This window comes from Aspergillus novofumigatus (assembly GCF_002847465.1).
Source record: "Aspergillus novofumigatus IBT 16806 chromosome Unknown P174scaffold_4, whole genome shotgun sequence".
NCBI lineage: Eukaryota > Fungi > Ascomycota > Eurotiomycetes > Eurotiales > Aspergillaceae > Aspergillus > Aspergillus novofumigatus.
Genome location: NW_020194277.1, coordinates 1,460,105 through 1,478,143, shown reverse-complemented (window position 1 = coordinate 1,478,143; position 18,039 = coordinate 1,460,105). Strand labels below are relative to the sequence as shown.

The following is an 18,039-nucleotide window of genomic DNA, read 5'->3' as shown; positions in this document are numbered from 1 at the left end:
GGAATACTCGTTTTCTACAAGGGACCCTGAGCTGTCCGCTAGCGTCGCGGAGTCGACCACGAACTTCGTTGATAAAAGAAGCCAATGGTGACGAGAGATGCCCTCTAAGGGAGTACGAGGCATGGCATCTTCAGATATCGTCCGATGACGACTTCCTACATGTCAACCCATAGTCAGGCCGTGGAACATTGGCCCTGCTGGACCTAATCGCGCATTTCGTCACAAGTACCCAGGCATGAGGGCGACTTGGCCATCGTCCAGTCTAAACGCATCCTTGTCATCGAGTAAGCCCGCCGAATCACCACGCGGACCATCTATACAGGCTTACGGCGCATAGAGTGCACTGACTGTACTCGTATATGCCTTGGTAGTCAGTCCTTGAGCTGAATCAAGAAACATAAACAAGTCGACGGCCAAGTCCGCGGGGAGTCCGTGTTTGCTCTCGATTGCAAGCAGACCTCTGTTCGAATGAAGAGGTAGAGAGACAGCAATAACGCCAAAAGAGCTTCAGGGTTGTTCAAGGCAAGAGATGACGCAGCAGTCAATCACCCCGATCAAGAGAATGATGATACCTGAGCTCACTGGTTTCTCTGGCTGGCATATGCATGTAGACTCAGCTGACGTCAGGATTGAAATCTGGTCCACGGAGATCATTCTCGCCCAGCTAATTCAACGGTGAGGTCCTCGGCATGGAAGGCAGCATAGTAAAACCGGTTCGATTCGGAGTTAATGTGTGCCAAAGCCGCCCACTCCATCTGCTGAAGGTCGATTGGTGCATCATGCCAGGAAACCGCCGAAGCCTCGCTCGAGGAATGCGGATGTTCACTCGAAAGGAAGTTGTGGATACTCGTCCAGGTGCTCCTTGGGGGAAATCCTTATTCAAGTGGCATTTACAAACAACATCCGTCCCTGACCAAGTTCGCGGATGTCGCCGCATCGTGATGTTGCCATGCGGACGTATCAAGCAAAAGAAAAATGGCCCAAAGTTGATAACGGGGCAAATAGTCACTTTCAGATAGGGGAGCAAAATAGGGAAAAGAAAAGCGCAAGGTGAAGTAGTGACGCTGTCCTGATTCCAGGGAGTGGGTGCGCGGTAACGGTGCCGGCCCTCAGCAAAGCTCCCAGTCTCTGAAAAGACTTTCCAACTCGGGACTACATTTTTGGGCTGTATCTCGTGTTCCCTGTCCTTGAAGGGGCTAATTTACCAAGGAACAGGCAGAGCCAGTGATTGGTTGAGCGCGAGAGTAAACATACATGAGCCCCTTGCGGAGCTTCGAACGAGGACATTCAAATCCTAGGTTAACTTTCACAATGCAGGGGGCTCACATTCCATCTCTAAGCCTCGAGTGAACCTCGAGTGCAAAAACTCCGCTCAAGAATGGATGCCCTGTTTGCAAGCTCTACGGCACACATGCCCTTTCCTGTTCCTGCGTGTCTGCATTCCGGGGGAGCAGGCATGTGCCCCAGTTCAAGAAAGGAGTTTGCCTCAAGGATGAGAGAAGCGATCGGGGCCCTGCTACGCGTTGGATTGTTGTCCTCATACAATGGACATAAATAGACGGTCTGTGTCCCTGGCGCGCTGGCCTCTTTCGAATCTCGCATCCTTCCAAGTACCTACCCGCAGTCGCTCATTTAGGACGGACCCTCTACCTCACGCAAAAGCGTAAGACCATTCGCTCACTTAATCTTTGGCAAAATGCATTACTCTCAGGTGAGTTCTCTTATGCTCTGCACTGGCAGCTGGTCAATTGCTGATGATTCTCCAGTTCGTCACCGTGGCATCTGCGCTTGCGCTGGCGCCTACCGCCGTTGTTGCTCGCCAAGCCGCCGCTGCCTTTGTCACAGTCAACTCGATCGACACTTGCCCTAAAGGTGTGGCCCAGGAAATCATCACGCCGGGACCGAAGGTAGTTACCACGCCCTACACTTGCGAAAAGGTCAAGGTCGGTCATGGCCTGGACGTGTCCTACTACAACTTCGACATTGAGCCCCTCACCAAGGACACCGTTACTTCCTGCAGGGCTCTCAAGGTCTACGACAACGAAGGTTGCCTGGGCTTCCCTACTCTATGGATTCCTCTCGAGAGCCCACTCGAGGACCGGTGCATCCCTGAACGCTACTTCAGCGACGAAGTGAAAGCCATCTCGTTGCAGCTCGATTGCGAGGACCCCCCTGCCAAGAAGGAGTTACCCGGCCCTAAGCAGGTGGCCGAACAACTTGCCCAGCAGGCACCGCAGACAGAGCATGGTCCTAAGCAGGAGGCTCACCAAGATCTCAAGGAGGCAGAGGCTGCTCCTAAGCAGGAGGCTCACCAAGATCCCAAGAAGGCAGAGGCTGCTCCTAAGCAGGAGGCTCACCAAGATTCCAAGGAGGCAGAGGCTGCACCTAAGCAGGAGCAGGAGCGCGAGCAAGGTTCCGAGCAGGACGAGGAAGATCCTGAGGAGGCGCCCGAGAGAAAGGCCGCAAACCCTGCTGACAGTCTTGGCCTCGGTGAACTCACAAAAATGCTCGGTTTCCGGTGAGCGGCGCGCTCGCTTCAAGCTGTGAGATTGGGTTGCAACTTTCATCACAGGCAGGAGTGATAGGTTGATGTGAAAGGGAACTTGGCATGCACACAGTCTTGTATTTTAATTTTAATAAGCACCTTTTCTTGCCATAACAATGTCAATCAACATACTATTCATTTCTTTGGAGGGTCGCTACACATGAAGATCCGTAGATTATAGTATCGTCGCTAGTATGAGTCCTATTGCTCCATCAGTTGTACTGACCATGGAGGGGTATCGGAACCATCCATCCATAATAAATCATTTCTTGATTGCGAAGCCAAATTCGCACTTCCAGGACTGACCCTATTCCATGAAAACCACACGATTTCTTCTGCATAAGGAACACCTGATGACTGAGTCATCTAACCACTTGACTGAACCAACGCAGTCTTAACATCTCTCCGAGGACATAGCGTGACAATGATGTAGCCGAAGCTTCTAGCACTCTCATGCATTGCCGACTTGACAGGCGCGTCACCGTCACCATCACGGTCAAACAAAGCCAACGGAATGGAATGCAAGCCATCAAGCCACGAACACTACTGGCGCGCCGCCACCATGAGCTTCATGAGCTTGGCCCGGAATGCACGATATGCACTGCAGACTGTAGGCCTGACCATCAGTCAATCACACTAGCGTGTGCGTGTGCGTGTCGATTCCTTAGAGAGAGCTGAAATGAAACGAGGTATGTGCAGCCGTTTCATGCGTCTCGTCTCGTCTCGCGTCGTGTCGAGGTCAAGCTTTGATCGTGGCTGATTCCTGCCATCGGGACTAATGTACCATCATCATTTGGCTTTGGCTCGGATTGCGAAGGGGGCAAGGGAATGCATATATAGGGCTTGTGTTCTTCAGGGTCTAGCGAGTTAGGAATCGCGCCTTAGTGCAAGTTAACTCTCGTCCTGCTGTGCTGGACTATATCCTCACCATGCATTTCACGAACGTAAGACGAATCCCAAAAACCTCTGTTATCCACGATACAAGTCTAACAGCATCGCAGCACCTCCTCGCCCTCCTCCTTATCCTGACACCCGCGCTCGCCTCCTCAACTACAGCCCGCATCTGGGCCGAATTCTTCCCCTCCTGTCCAGTCGACCGCATCCACCCAGCCTCAGCGCCAGACCACCTTCCCTACGAGGAGTTCATCTCAGCACTCAATATCTCCCCGGGGGCCTGCACGAACATCTTCGTGCCGCTCTCGTACGGCCGCGAGGTAACGCACATGTCTTTCGACGCGGAAGTCGAAGTCGAAGGCACTAGACCCGAAGAATGCAGAATTGCCATACACGAGGTCCCCGGGTGCGTCGACCCGCCTCTCCTCGAAGAGGAGGTGAAGCACGGCTTCGCGTCCAGCGATTGCGTCCCCAGGAACTTTGTCTCGTATAATCAGGTTTGGGTCAGGTTGGACTGCGAAGAAGAGGAGGATGAAGACGTGCAGTCGAGTGAACAACCAGCGCATAGCCATAAATCCCTGCTTCATGACCGTCCTTATCTCTATGGTAACAACTTGGTCGAGTTGGCGAATCAGACTGCGCCTTATTTGAATGGGACGGGTTCCAGTGCTGCTGCCAGGCCGGTCTCGCTGCGGAGGGCGCTGCGGATACGGTTGTAGGGTCCCATTCTCCTTATTAATGAAGTTGGACTGTATAGACCTGAGCCTGATCTACCTTGTCTGTGATTAGGCCAGAATGATGATGGTTACGTATGTGTTGATCAACGTCCCAGTTATGAATTCACGTCCGCAATAGTCTAGCAAATCAACGTAAAAGCCAGTTCGTGCTATACAAGAGATTCTTGGCTCGCGAAGCAGATAATTTGCGGTCAATAGAAATGTATATACGTACACCAGACGCCTCCATGCTGAAAAGCCAATAACAATAAGTGCAAATCAGAATCCGAAGCTGTCGAGCAGTGAGTTGGCGTCGGGTTCGTGGAATATCGTAGGGGGTGGTTTTGTTTTGTGTGATACAGCTGGAGTCTTTGGTTCCTGCGAAAGACCAGCTTTGATCGGCAGGTCTGCCACCACAAGACTGCTTCGCCGTCGAAGCATCTTTCGGTAATCGACGCCGTTCTCCTGTAGCTTCTGCGCGACATCTTTCAACGTCTTGGGTGGAGGAGGCACGCTCAGGAACTCCCAATGGCGCACAAGATCCAGGGCAAGGAGGTCGCATCCCATGCGGTCATACAGGCGGGCATTGCGAATGATGAACTCCCATTCCGCTCGGGCTGATACCTGAGAAGCCCCTTTCAGTGTTTGCAGGGTCTTCTCCCGGAGTTGTTTGTACAAAACGACCAAGGCGGGATCGTTGGATAAGAATGACTTCGCTTGCAGCGGGATTGAGCCAGGGCTTCCAGGAGATGAAGGGGTAGAAGGGATCAACGTCTCGACGGGCGACTGTACGACCAGTTGTCAGTCAACGAGCCCAAGAAGGAACAGGTAATACCATCTTACAATCAACGAACGGACGGCCATGTCGCGACGGCCTAGCATCCAAAAGGCCCACGATGCCATCCATCGGTTCCCGTCAGATGCGGCTTCGGGCAAAACCCTCTCTTCCAGGATTTCTCTCAAAACGGGACCATTGTCTCCTTCGTATGCACGCGTAATAGCGATCGCAAGCTGTAGATCCCCAACCTGGTTCAAACAGATGTTGGCCGCATCACGAAGCTGGTCTGCAAGAAGAAAGAAAGCCGCCGCGTACTCTGGAAAAATGTCAGGAAAGCTTACTTTAATTCGAGGGGCTTGTGCAGGAAGACCGTACCAAACCTCCGTTTCCCAAGCAGAGCATAAGCATTTTTCAGAGCTGCAGTCTTCCACCGAGGTTCTTGAAAGTCATTTGCCAGTAACCGTTGAGTGGCACCTTGCTCGCGGTGCCAACTTGCCATCCGCCACAGACCCTGTAGAATATTCTTCTTCTTCAGCGCGATATAGAACAAGGAACAGTCAATAGGGTTCTTTTCCTCCGTCTTGGTATATTCGTTGCGCGCGACGAGCTCCAATTGTGCTCGCTGTCCTGTGTTAGCTCTTCATCCTCGGTAACGAATGAAGTCGGAATTGCTTACAATAGCATTAAAGTCTGTCAGCCACATAAAGATACCGCTCTCCCTGGCTGCCGCCCATTGCATCTTGCCGCCGTACTGTCTTGACACGAGGTCGGACAGGATATCTTGGCTGCCGCTATGGAACGCCCAGACGATCTCTCGCCAAGAAACCGTATCCTTATTTGCGACGCCTTGACTTCTTCTCAGCATGTGTTGTCGAAAGAACAAAAGATAGCGAGCAGCATTGTCATCCATGGACCGTCGGTGCTTCTCGACCGTGGCAACACATTCAATTGTATCAGCTAGGCGGAACTGCTCATGGCTGGAAAGTTGCGGCAATGCGAAGCGAGAGAGATTCTCATTCAGTGCGGCGGCAGCGTTTTCGTCCATCACATTGGAGGTTTCACTCAGATCCAGGTCGGCGTATGAGGCCTGTAATTGTTTGGAAGATGCTTGCTGCGGAATATCGTGCTCCACGTAAAAGTCTTCCAGCGGCCTTTCCAAAAAGCCATCGATGTCGTCACCTTCTGTGTAAAATTTCAATTTCCGATGCAGGGTCGTCAAGACGGAATGCACCACGTTTGTCTTGCCACTGAGGATGCATTGCGCAAGGAACTGTGGGTGAAAGACAGGTAGCGGACCGTTTAGTCGACTAACAACTTCGAACAAGTCAACGGAAGACAGACCGCGAGAGGGTATGCGGAGTTGCGAAACTAAGCGGTCGCTGGCGTCAATCTCGTTGTCGTAGACAAAGAGTTGGTTTCCAGCGCCAATCCCAAGGTGGCCGTTGCTAAGCCAGCAAGAATCACCGATGGGGTGAGGTGTCAGATCCCGGATCCAGATTTCTCTGACCTGCGTCCAGGATGGACGGGCATCGAGATAGTCATACCGCAACTGACACAGTAGTATGACTTTATGCGGAAAACCGATTGCCAAGACCGACTGCTTGTCTGGCGTAGATGTCCAATCGAGATCGCGAATGACATCGTGCTGCGCGAAGTGTTCCTCGAACTCCAGTTGCGCACCATTTGTATCCCAGATTGTCAGATGAGTGCGATCCGCGTCTACCAGAGCTGCCTTCTTGGTAGAGCTCCCACTGGCAAGTGAGGGATTCTCAATGCCCGTGTCGACCGTCGAGGTCAGCAAGAACTCCACCTGGCTATTCTGCTGATCGACCTTGGCAGTCCAGGTGTGAATCACACCCCGTGTGGTATACGACAGCGCTATATCCGGAGAAAACAGGTCGAAGAATCCCGATACTGTTTTTTGAGGGCCTGCAGGGTCGACAGGCAAGATGTACGACATGTCTTCGTCGAGACCTAGATTGAAGGTGCAAAACTTCCGCAGTGAGCACTGTGCAGCTGACGAGACACCGTTGGTCTGAGATTTGCCAGCGGGTAAACGTATCTCCCAAGCTATCCCATTCATATCAGCCCCTATTGTTGCGATGTAGACGACGTTGCCGCCCTTATCCGCTGTCGGTAACGGAAGGACGCAGAGCGGTTTGCTTGAGAGTTCGAACGATTGAGAGGCGATATTTCGGGCATGAAAAGAGCGGACATCCCAGACAGAGATGCCGTAGTGATGAAGATTGACCAGAAAGTCACCACTTTCTATCACGCAGCTACGATGAATGTGCTCGTCCGAGTACAGCCAGCTCTTCCGGACCAAAACCGACCGACCATGTCTCCACCTTTGCTTCCAGATTGTGGCCTTGTTCTCGTTAGTTCGAGAAACAAGCGTGTCTCCGGCTGCATTTCGAACGATCTTGTTGATAGGATCAGTATGTCCGGTCCAAGAAGCTTTCAGGGCGATCCGGTTTTTGCGCGGCGTAGGGTCAAACAGCACATCAACTTGCGAATCAAACCACTCAATTCTGCCATCGAAATGATGGACAATAATAGAAAATGAGTCTCCCAGAGGTGTGGTCTGAAAAGCACATAACTGAGCATAATCCTCCTCCGCGGACAGTCCAGACATGAAAGAGAAATCAATGCTTTCGACATGAAGAATGTTGAAAGCGTTCATGTTCGACTTGGTCTTGGACCCAACATCCTCCAAAGCCCATGCAGACATATGACCTTGTCCGTCTAGCACAACGCAAATTTCCGGATTCTTGTTCGCAACTTCAATAATGTGTTCTAAAGCATGGTTCTCCTTGTTTCCTGCGCTTCGCTGCACCGCTCGTTCAGTCGCAAGACAAAAATCTCGACTATCGACAACGAACCCATATCGACGATGCCTATTCTTCTCATCCGCAGTCTCCCTCGGTTGAACAGATGCGCCCATGTCAATCTCCGTCCATAACTGGAGGGGTGACGGCGCATGATGGTCGATCGCAGCCCAGACCCTGATCTTATTGTCCGCACTCAGAGTGTAGAACACATTTTCCAAGGATTGTTCTCGGTGAATTGGCTTACGCCAGTGTATCCCTGTAACAACCGCCGGGTGCGGAAGATATGAAACCTCGAATCGCACATCATCTGCACCGAAGGAGAGCCGCCGCCAAACCTTGACCATGCGGTCGTAGTGTCCCGTAGTGACCACCAGTGTCGAATCGGGAGAGAACTGCGCGAACTTGACCGGGTTGGCGAGCTTCTGCTTCCAGATAAGGCGCGGGACGTCATTTAAGAACCATAGTGTAAGATGCGAATTGCCCAGGAGTAGCTCATCGGGGGAGCCCCAGGACAGGGTTCTGATCGTCTCGCCATCGTCTTCGCTGCGAATGGTATGTAAAAGGGACCACTGAATTCCAAAATCACCAGCAAAGTCAGCAACGTGCGATCGCCACCATTCGCAGGACAACAAACACGCACCTTCAACGTTTCATGCTGGATGCCGTACGGCTGGTAAATGAAAACGTCCGGTCCACCACACACAGCAATTTTCCCGGAAGCTTCATCAATCGTCACAGCCTCGAGCGTCTTGGTCTCATCCACGTAGATGGTCTGAAGGAGGGTCTGCGGACCGCCGAGGATAACAAGCGCATGCCCGGAAATGTACACCTACGGGAAAACGCGAAAGCGACAAGTGTCAGCGGAGCTCGTAGTTAAGCAAATGAAGCATAAGGTCGTCTCAAGAATCACAAGGATGTTTGCTTACAACCACACGGAGACCGTCCCACAGCGCTGTGCTGAAAGACTGGAGCTTCGCTGGGGGTCTCCCTGGTAGCACCGCTCGCATAGAGGCGGTCGTTGATCGAGTTGGACGCTTGTTGCGCTCGGTGGTGCTACACCATTGCCAGTAATAGACACGTGATGATGACAAGCTCCAGTTGAAAAGAATGTGCGAGGATGTCGATGAGGAAATTAGATATGTTGATTTCTGAACTTGTGGGGAAAGACAGACAATATACTCCGTCCGGAGGTGTGAGATGTTGATGTCAATCACGCTGTTTCCGCTATCTGTACTCCGTACTTGCTCCACTATAGGCACTCCCGCCGTGTGACCAGAGCATGCGATCAACGTCGACCTAATCTTTACATAGAGCACTAGGACTATCTCTAGGCGAATTGTGGTATGGCAGTATTATGCTCTACTGCAGTATTGATGTCACGTTACTATGGAACTTGCTGCGAACGGTTGCGGTTCTCTTGGCAGCGAATGTTGCGAGGCAGCAGCGTCATTGTTACAAACTCCATGTCTGACACTCGGATTGAGTCTGACTCTGTTGAGGACGAGGGGTTGAAGAGGCACGGCGCCGCGGACGAGGACGTGTCCTTGCTGGTCGGACCGTGATCAGAGGAGTAGGCTCCGGCATGCCTTCCTGATTCGGGGTTGCTCTGATATGGCAGCTCTTCAATAGCGATATTCCTGCTGGCTTGCGAACTGCCGATATAGTTAGTTAATAGCTGAAGATCGGATGAAATGAACTAATATCCTCTCAAAATTAAAGAGGTAAGATGGCCGAGTGGTTAAGGCGAGCGATTTAAGTTGCAAATCTCGCTTGACGAAAGTCGCGTGGGTTCGAACCCCACTCTTACCATTTCAGAAAAACACCCTGTATTTTTTTGGGAGCCGCTGCAGCCGTACTAGCTTATTGTTCCTGCCACGCTAATCTAATCTTCTTCTGTCTACCTAGGTTAGGAGAGGTATCATCACGCAAAGTCATATACTGCACGCACATCGCGTGGCTATATAAATAGTTTATACATGCTTACATGATGTATTGGGCGTGTACTATAATGTGTGATATAGCTCTAGATCCTGGCGACTAGGTAGGTAAAAGAAAGTAATAATCTTGGTATTACTGCAAAAAAAAGTAGTTCTTCCAAGTGTGAGATGGGGGTAGCAACGAAATATACAGAAAACTGGAGGGAGGATAGATTGAGGATCTGGATTAAGGGAAAGCAAGAGTAAGAGTTGAGTCTCATGTGCTTGTTGTTTATATAGAGGAAGGAGCCTGTGATGGCCGCAGAATCAAGCCCATAGATGGAAGACAGTGAATGAATCTGGCACCACTATCTTTGGCAACTAATGATCCAGTGCTTGAAACTCTGAAAGCCATGGCATCCAAAATGTCCAAGAAGCAGATAAACACCGTCTGCACTTAATTGCGTTACTCATCACAGAATCGCTTGGTCGTGTATCACTCATAGTACATATATCCAAAATCAACAGTGGTTTACGTCGATATAAATACCCAAAAACCCATGATGCACTTGACCACACGCCACGCGAACATGCAACAAGGTATCGATATGCTCATCCAATAATGCACCAATTGCGAAACGAATCAAAAAGGAAAGCATATACACGAACAAAAGCGCCAACTTCTTCAGAAGCAGATAAGCAGATAATATCTCAAGGACGTCGATTCCCCGAGCCTCGACCGTCAGTCGGCGACTCAGGGGGTTGATCGACAAATCGCACACTTGTGCCTAAGCCGTTGCCCCGGCTATTGCGATTCCGGAAGCTTGAACCAGTCCGCGTGCCCATACCCTCGGCACGCAACAATCGACTGGCAAACGGCGTATACAGAGGCGTCGCAGGGGTTGTAGAAATTTGCGTGAGCGCTTTGGCTCGCGCGGCTCGCTTGGACGGAGACATCATGTAGTTAGGGGTGGTAAGCGGAGTTGCTGAGGGTACTTGAGACTCGGTACGGAAATCGCTGAGCTTGAATGGAGTCTCATTTCGATACCAAGGATCAAAAATGACCTCGTCTGTCCCGTTCGTGAGTGCACCGTCAAAGGCTCTTGCAGGAGTTTTCAATGGACCCGGAATGTCTCGGGCTTCAAGTCTCATCCTGGCCTTCTCTAACCAATGGCGGAACATGCTTCTTGCATGTTTTCTCAAATTGCGTTCATGCATAGAATTCGCAGTTTCGAAAGAGCTCTTGATCTGGAAGACGCGAAGGCTGAGTTTGCGGAGCTGACCGTTTGCGCGACCCAAGCCGTGCAGGCGGTAAACGTCGTTCGCTTGTTGCTTCAGGTCGCGATACTTGGCGGATGATTCCCTCCAGCGTGCCAGATGACCTCGAGCAATCTGGCGGGCGTACAAGATGTCTGCTTCTTCGCAGTCCTGTACTCTTTTATCTGTCGAGTCGCGCCATGTCTCCACATATTCTGCTGCGATAACCAAAGTCTTGCTCCGACAAAGGGCTATGGCTTGCTGCTCCAATTCTGCTACATGCTGAGCTCTCGATTGCCAGTGCGTTAGCGCATTGAGGGCAAGATTGATCTTGATCTTTCGCCGGATCTTGGCATAGGCTTCCTGACGACGACGCTTGGCAGAGTCCAATGTAGCCTTGTGCCACTTTTTGATCGTTCGGGTCGCTAGGAAGTAATACCTTGCGTCGCGAGCCCACCCCTCCAATTTCGTCATGTGTTGGTGTTTCGAGCGCCAGGCCACGAGCGATTCCTGCTGAAGGCGTGGCGCATAGAATTCAGCCGCAGCCACTTCGCGTTGGCGCTGAAGCGCAAGCTGTTCCCGCCAACAGATGAATTTTGATCGGAGAAGTTCTTCGTTACGGTACTCCTCATGTACATCGGCATGCTGCAAGAGACGTGTATAAGTGTCACGCACGTTTGTCACAAACCGAGAGAACACATCGCGCGTGATTCGTTGATCACGGATCCTTTGCATCAACCGAAATCGCTCTGCGAGGATCCATTTGTACATGATTTCCATCTTCATGCGCTCTTCTATCCGCGCAGTCAGAGCCTGACATCGAAGTAGATCATTCCAAGCGGTCCATGCATTGCGCATAACCCTCAGTCGATCCACTTCTTTTGCTTCTCTGAGCATTCGGAGCCGTTTGGCCCACTGCGAGAATGCCGTTTGGGTAATATTTCTATCTATCGTGGCGGAGACGCGAGAAGCAATTGGGCGTAATCGAGCCTCGACTCTCCATTCCTCGAGCTTTTCCTGCAGGACTTGCTTTCGATCCATGGATATAGCGTCCTTTTCTGCAGCAGCAATAGCTTCAGATCTCTGATGCCATAGCTGCCAAGCTGTCGCAGTAGCAGTATGCTTATTCTTCGCGTCTATTTCTTGAATACGCTCCCTATTCATGCGGAACTTTCGCAGCCAGTAAAGCAAGGAACGTCGCTTGAGGCGATGATCGTACCACTGGGGTGCCCGCCGATCACAGAAACTCCAGAACCATTGCCAGTAGACCGCATGTGTCAGTTTTTTGTTATGGACTGCCACCGCTTTTTGCTCCATTTCCTTTGCTTCTCGAGCCTTGCTTCGCCAGGCATTAAAGGGTCTTCGCAGCGCGAATCGCTGAGCTTTCAGCTCATTGACAGCTGTGATTTCACGCCAAGCGTTGAAATACTTGACACGCAGGATATGTCGTCGCGCAGCTGACGTTTTTGCAACTTCGTCAGAGGCGATTTGCGCCCAATGCGTGAAAGCTTTGGTCATAAGATATAGGTCTCTGGCGCGTCCAGCACGCTCTTCGAGATGTTTGAAAAATTTCTCTGTCTGAGCCACCCGGCGTTTATCTTGGATAATTGTACGCCACGTCTCAAAAGCTTGCCGTAGGAGGGTTACCCTGTCGCGATTGACCGCGACCACTTCCATATTTCGGTGTGTCTGTTGCGTCTGAACCGCCTTCTTCAACCACTGCGTCAGAATGCGCCGAGCGATTGCGCGCTGACGATACATATTGAATGTCGAAGCATCGCGCAGCAAATCGGAGAGTGATGGTCTATACAGCATTTCTGGAGGTACTTCCCTCTTCTCGAAAGAGTTGTGCGCGTCCTCCTGCGAGGATGTAGTAGACCCTTCACTGTCTTCATCCGAGGCTATGGAGCTGGCGGCGCGGGCAGGCCGGGACCGTGACTTTGATCGCGAGGCTTCTGCCATTCTCTCAGAACGGTCTCGGTCAACCGCAGATCTGGCATCTTTGCCAACAAAAGCTGGTGTTCTATCCCGCCTCTCCTCCTTAGAAGCCAGCTCCTCCATTCGGCGCATCAACTTTCGCCCAACGTCCACAAACTGAGCCATTAATTGAGTCCTGTCAGGAGAGATCCGTTGTTTCTCGCCCCGCGCCGGTGTCGGCTCAGGGAATTCAGTCTTCCCTGTCTGCAGACGCGACATGGAGGAACGCGAGCTCGGGCGGTTGGCGAAGCTTCTTTGCGTAATGTCTTCACCAACATCGTACATAGAGTTGAAGGATGCTCGCCTACGGCGCCTTGTCTGTGTGGTATCCTCTCTTGACGTCGTATCGCGATCAACCCTCCTATTGCGCAACCCTTCAATTGAGGGTTCTTTGTCCTCATATGTATCATTCGTTTCGGTAAAGGTATCATCGCCACCGAATTCAATGACAATACCCATTTGGCGAAGCAGATTCTCGAACTTTTCGAAGAGAGAATCGCCTACGACTTCTTTGCTTCCCATCTTGAAGAGGAAGCGCAGACAGGCATGGCCTGGATCCGCGTCCACTTCATGCTCGGCAATGACCTCATCGTACGCTTTGAACAACGCCCTGAAGGGAAGTCGGTTGGCGTCCGGATCCAGCTCCGCGCGGATAACGATCTGATACAAGAGGCCGACATCTATACACAAGAAAGACGGAGATTAGACAAAGAACCCGAATCGCAAAATCTTGACACGTCAGCGATCGAAGTTGCCTACCTTCGTCTGAAAGCGACGGGTTTTCAAAGGATAAAGCTTTACGCTGAGGGGGATTCGGAGGCATCGAAAAGTCCGCGACCTAAGGCGCGTTTTTCGCAGATCGGTCATGGAGGCGGAAAACGAAATCATGCATTGCGGGACGCAAAGGTGACGGTAGAACAAAGATCCGCAGTGTCCAATGCTAGAAAAGACAAAACCCAAGAAATCCAGCAAAATAGTATGTCCGACTATGCAGAGCGTTGAGACAAAGGACACAGCGCACCCCAGCTTTGTCCCCAGAACTCAAATTGTTTTGTTCGCGTCGCGCAGATGGGAATGCGTACATCATGTGATTAATAGTGCTTATGTAATGCGTTGCCCTGGGGCCGGTCCATGGGTCTGAATTGCATCACCAGCAGAGAGAAAAGCTGCAGAGGATCAGTTGCAGTATCACACCGAAAATGCCATCAACGAGGGTCAGACCTATTGAGAAGTTTGCAAAAGCTGCTTCTAAATGCTCTGCAGAGGTATGTTCATGTTCCCCGCGTTGCTCGTACTGTTGGTATGCAAGCTAATCAGTCCTCAGGCAGCCACATATGGCAAATGCATTGTTGCTGACTACAATGCAGTGCACAAGGACATGTGTGCTAAGGAGTTTATGAAGCTAAAAGATTGCTTTTTGGTATGCTGTTCAGAAGCTATGGTTGATGCAGCTTACTGATGAAGTTATAGTCGGCATCCAAGAAGGTATGAGGTCGTCGAGGTCCAAGTATTGGCCGGGTAAACCGCACAGGGCCAGGCGTACAGAGGGGCTTCCTGGAGACTGAAGAAGTGATTGCTACGATTCCAGATAGAACCAAGAGATTCGTAAACATAATTCATCTTTAGACAAATCTAAGATCTTAACTATTTTCATGCAGCATATCTCAATACAGATTGGCCCGAAGCTACAGCTTGAGCAACCGCAACAGGAAAGTTGCCTTTTGAACTTCCTGCTCCTCCTCCATGATAAGAGCTTCCTTGTCTCCGCTGGGGACCTTGCCATCGACCACGGCAACCTGTTCCAGGGGCCTGCGGACAGCCTTTTCAATGGCCTTGGCCTGCGTCTCGAAAGCCTGGTTGATACCAACACTGTCGGGATCAGAGAGAACGGCATATTCCATTCTTACATCATCAGTAGGGACCAAACCGGCCTTCTTACGCAGACGCTGAAGACGGTTGATGATCTCTCGACCTAATCCTTGTTGAGCCAATTCGGGGTATAGGTTGGCATCAAGGATGGTCAGCACATCAGCATCAGCGTTAGGTTCCATTCCCTCAGATGCAACATCCTCCTTGAGACCACGCTTCACGACAAGGTCACCCTCGACGAGCTCGATGCCGTCAACAAGAATCTTCTTTTCAGCAACAAACTTCTTCACGTCATCACTCGTGAGGGATGGCAATGCCTTCTTGACCTTCTGGGCGTCCTTCTTCAGCTTCTTGCCCAGGGTAGGCCAATCGGCACTAACGCTGTACTGAACATTGTACTTGGCCTCATCGGACGACAAGACAAGCTCAAGGACGTTCAACTCCTCCAGGATGTAGCCTTCCAAGGACTTCACATCGTCCAAGTATTGCTGATCCTGGTGAATCACAACCAAAGTCTTCAGAGGCGATTTCAAGCCGATGGAGCGGCGCTCACGGGAGACGCGGGCCATCTCGATGACCTTCTGCATCCGTGCCACCCGTCGCTCGACAACCTCATCGAACAGTTCCTCGCGCACCTCGGGGAAGGGAAGGAAGTGCACACTCCGGCTGTCTTCGCCACGGAGCGCCTGGGGGATGTGGGGAAGCAGCTTCTGATAAATGGTGTCGGTGATGAATGGTGTGAAGGGAGCGAGACCTCTGACTAGGGTATAGAGAACCTCGAAGAGGGTGTTCAGCGCATGCAGAGTATCATCAATGCCGTTCTCGCCCTTAAGACGCTTGCGGTTGAATCTGATGTACCAGTTGGTTGTGTTGTCAATCAACTCGAGCAACCGAGGAACTACTGTGTACAAACGGTATCCAGCCATCTCCTCGTTCACGAACTTCAGTAAACTTTGGCAGCTGGCCAGGATCCACCGGTCCATCACGTTGGTATTGGTGGCTTCAGCCTTGGGGTCGAAGACAAAGTCAATACTATTGTTCTTCTTGAACAGAGCTGCCTGACCCTCGAAGAACTTGTAGCTGTTCCACAAAGGGAGGAGAACCTTGGCAACGATCTCCTTCACGCCAGACTCCTTGAATCTGAGTGGCTCGGCACGCACGACGGGAGAGTTGATCAAATAAAGTCGAAGGGCATCGGAACCGTAGCGCTGCATGATCAGCGTGGGATCAGGGTAGTTCTTCAATCTCTTCGACATCTTCTTTCCGTCCTCAGCAAGAACAATTCCGTTCACAACGCAGTTCTTGAAGGGTAGGGTGCCGAAGAGATGTGTTCCCAGAACAGTCAAAGTGTAGAACCAACCACGCGTCTGATCGAGACCCTCGGCGATGAAATCACCGGGGAAGCTCTTCTCGAATTGCTCCTTGTTCTCAAAGGGATAATGCTGGGATGCGTATGGCATGCTACCCGATTCGAACCAGCAGTCAAACACCTCGCTGACACGTCGGAGGACACCCTTGCCCTGCTTACTTGGGATAGTGATCTTGTCCACCTTGTCACGATGCAGGTCGGTGATTTCTCCCTCGTAGCCACTCAGCTGCTTGAGCTCCTCGACACTACCTACAGCCACAACTTCCTTGAAGTCGTCGCTGACCCACAATGGAAGCGGCGTTCCCCAGAAGCGGTTTCTTGAAATGTTCCAATCCCGAGCATTCTGAATCCAGCTGGCGAAACGCCTGTCTTTGACGAAAGAAGGCACCCAGTGCGACTCTTCAATACCCTGAAGCATCTGGGGAATGATGGGTCCGATCTTGACAAACCAGGAGGGCACCGCACGGTAGATAAGAGGAGTATCGGAACGCCAGCAGAATGGATAGCTGTGAGTAATCTGGCTGTCGACGATCAGACGACCGATGCCCTTGAGATGCTTGATAATGGCCTTATCGGCAGCCTTAACATGCTGACCAACAAAATCACGAACTTCCGCGGTGAAGCAGCCCTTCTCATCGACAGGGTTGGGTGGCAGACGTGTTTCGCTGATAACACCGTTTGCCATAGCAACGTTGTAATCCTCCTCACCGAAGGCCGGCGACTGATGGACGATACCGGTACCATCTTCAGCGGAGACATAGTCCCCAGTTATCACACGGAAACCGTAGTCCTTGAACTCCTCGTAGAAGTAATCGAAGAGTGGCTGGTATTTCCAGCCCTTCATGTCCACACCCTTGAAACGATCCACAATCTTAAACTTGGCCTTCTTAGGGTCTTTGTAGAGTGTGCGAAGGAGGGATTCGAGAAGGATGTAATGCTTCTTGGAGGCTTCGTCGAAAATTTTAATGTACTCGAAACCAGGGTTGACGGCGAGGGCGACGTTGGAAGGCAGGGTCCAGGGCGTGGTCGTCCATGCGAGAAGGCAGGTCTCGGGGTCATCTACCAGAGGAAATGATACAACTACTGCAGGGTCCTGCACATCTTTGTAGTTTTGTTGCGCTTCGAAGTTACTCAAGGGGGTATTGAGAGCGGTCGAGTACGGCATGACACGGTAACCACGGTAGACAAGATCTTTGTCGAACAGTTGCTTGAAAACCCACCATACTGATTCCATGAAACTGGCGTTCATGGTCTAAACCCGTCAGTACAAATTGAGGCGATAGGCATTCGCACCAGCATCATCGGGGTAACGTACCTTGTAGTCATTGTCGAAGTCAATCCAGCGGCCGAGTCTCTCAATGGTCTCGCGCCATTCAGACGCGAATCTCATGACAATAGCTCTGCACTCCTCGTTGTACTTTTCAATGCCGAGTTTTTCGACGGCTTCCAAGCCCGACATGCCGAGTTTCTTGTCGATTTCGTACTCAATGGGGACACCGTGTGTATCCCAACCGAACCGTCTCTCGACATAGTGACCCTTCATCGACCAGTATCGAGGGATGATATCCTTGATAGTCGAGGCAAGCAAATGACCATAGTGAGGAAGGCCCGTTGCGAACGGAGGGCCATCGTAGAAAGTGTAGGGCTTGCGGCCACGGGATAGCTCGACTTGCCTCCCGAAGGCGTTGATCTCCCTCCACCTCTTGAGGGTGATCTCTTCCTCAGCCGGAAAATCAATGGACATGACGGGCGAGGGGACAGTCGTCAAATAATGGCTGTCGGTGCGATCTGTGGCCAGGAGCGAGGGATGGGTCGCGGGGTAGATAAAAAAAGATGATAAATGCAGGGCGGCAATGACTCACGGCCCCACGGGCCGATTTTCTGCCA

At 51.4% G+C, this 18,039-nt stretch overlaps 6 protein-coding genes and 1 non-coding gene across 7 annotated transcripts; 4 read left to right on the top strand and 3 right to left on the bottom strand.

Moving 5' to 3' along the window:
• Nucleotides 1-1,696: 1,696 nt before the first annotated feature.
• On the top strand, nt 1,697-2,522 carry ccpA (the record flags this gene model as incomplete). Its single annotated transcript, XM_024829846.1, has 2 exons — nt 1,697-1,711; nt 1,767-2,522. 2 exons carry the CDS (start codon nt 1,697-1,699, stop codon nt 2,520-2,522), a joined length of 771 nt encoding a protein of 256 aa, XP_024682586.1.
• A 952-nt stretch (nt 2,523-3,474) lies between these two features.
• Nucleotides 3,475-4,158, top strand: P174DRAFT_420554 (uncharacterized protein; the record flags this gene model as incomplete). Its single annotated transcript, XM_024824874.1, has 2 exons — nt 3,475-3,489; nt 3,547-4,158. The coding sequence occupies 2 exons, from the start codon at nt 3,475-3,477 to the stop codon at nt 4,156-4,158; spliced, it is 627 nt and encodes a 208-aa protein (XP_024682585.1).
• Nucleotides 4,159-4,434: 276 nt separating this feature from the next.
• On the bottom strand, nt 4,435-8,771 carry P174DRAFT_370912 (WD repeat protein; the record flags this gene model as incomplete). The annotated part of the gene is made up of 6 exons (XM_024822352.1): nt 4,435-4,941; nt 4,999-5,249; nt 5,309-5,555; nt 5,610-8,333; nt 8,405-8,593; nt 8,691-8,771. The coding sequence occupies 6 exons, from the start codon at nt 8,769-8,771 to the stop codon at nt 4,435-4,437; spliced, it is 3,999 nt and encodes a 1,332-aa protein (XP_024682584.1).
• A 713-nt stretch (nt 8,772-9,484) lies between these two features.
• P174DRAFT_t104 lies at nt 9,485-9,573 on the top strand. The gene has a single exon. It is a non-coding gene; the product is annotated as a tRNA-Leu (tRNA).
• Nucleotides 9,574-9,926: 353 nt separating this feature from the next.
• P174DRAFT_388982 (Sfi1 family protein) lies at nt 9,927-14,141 on the bottom strand. The gene is made up of 2 exons (XM_024823431.1): nt 13,674-14,141; nt 9,927-13,594 (listed from the first exon to the last, which is right to left on the bottom strand). Exons 1-2 carry the CDS (start codon nt 13,735-13,737, stop codon nt 10,392-10,394), a joined length of 3,267 nt encoding a protein of 1,088 aa, XP_024682583.1. The 5' UTR covers nt 13,738-14,141; the 3' UTR covers nt 9,927-10,391.
• P174DRAFT_420552 (uncharacterized protein) lies at nt 14,114-14,487 on the top strand (the record flags this gene model as incomplete). Its single annotated transcript, XM_024824873.1, has 4 exons — nt 14,114-14,179; nt 14,239-14,334; nt 14,385-14,399; nt 14,446-14,487. 4 exons carry the CDS (start codon nt 14,114-14,116, stop codon nt 14,485-14,487), a joined length of 219 nt encoding a protein of 72 aa, XP_024682582.1.
• A 27-nt stretch (nt 14,488-14,514) lies between these two features.
• Nucleotides 14,515-17,964, bottom strand: P174DRAFT_450915 (isoleucine--tRNA ligase ILS1). The gene is made up of 2 exons (XM_024828981.1): nt 17,468-17,964; nt 14,515-17,404 (listed from the first exon to the last, which is right to left on the bottom strand). The coding sequence occupies exons 1-2, from the start codon at nt 17,894-17,896 to the stop codon at nt 14,600-14,602; spliced, it is 3,234 nt and encodes a 1,077-aa protein (XP_024682581.1). The 5' UTR covers nt 17,897-17,964; the 3' UTR covers nt 14,515-14,599.
• Between the last annotated feature and the right edge of the window lie 75 nt (nt 17,965-18,039).

What these genes read in the sequence shown, in the direction of transcription:
- P174DRAFT_450915 (XM_024828981.1), bottom strand. Translation starts at nt 17,896, where the DNA reads ATGTCCATTGATTTTCCGGCTGAGGAAGAGATCACCCTCAAGAGGTGG. An exon ending in ACTTCGACAATGACTACAAG is followed by an intron (nt 17,405 to 17,467) that starts GTACGTTACCCC and finishes TGACGGGTTTAG; the next exon opens with ACCATGAACGCCAGTTTCAT.
- P174DRAFT_388982 (XM_024823431.1), bottom strand. Translation starts at nt 13,737, where the DNA reads ATGCCTCCGAATCCCCCTCAGCGTAAAGCTTTATCCTTTGAAAACCCG. An exon ending in CCCGTCGCTTTCAGACGAAG is followed by an intron (nt 13,595 to 13,673) that starts GTAGGCAACTTC and finishes TCTTGTGTATAG; the next exon opens with ATGTCGGCCTCTTGTATCAG.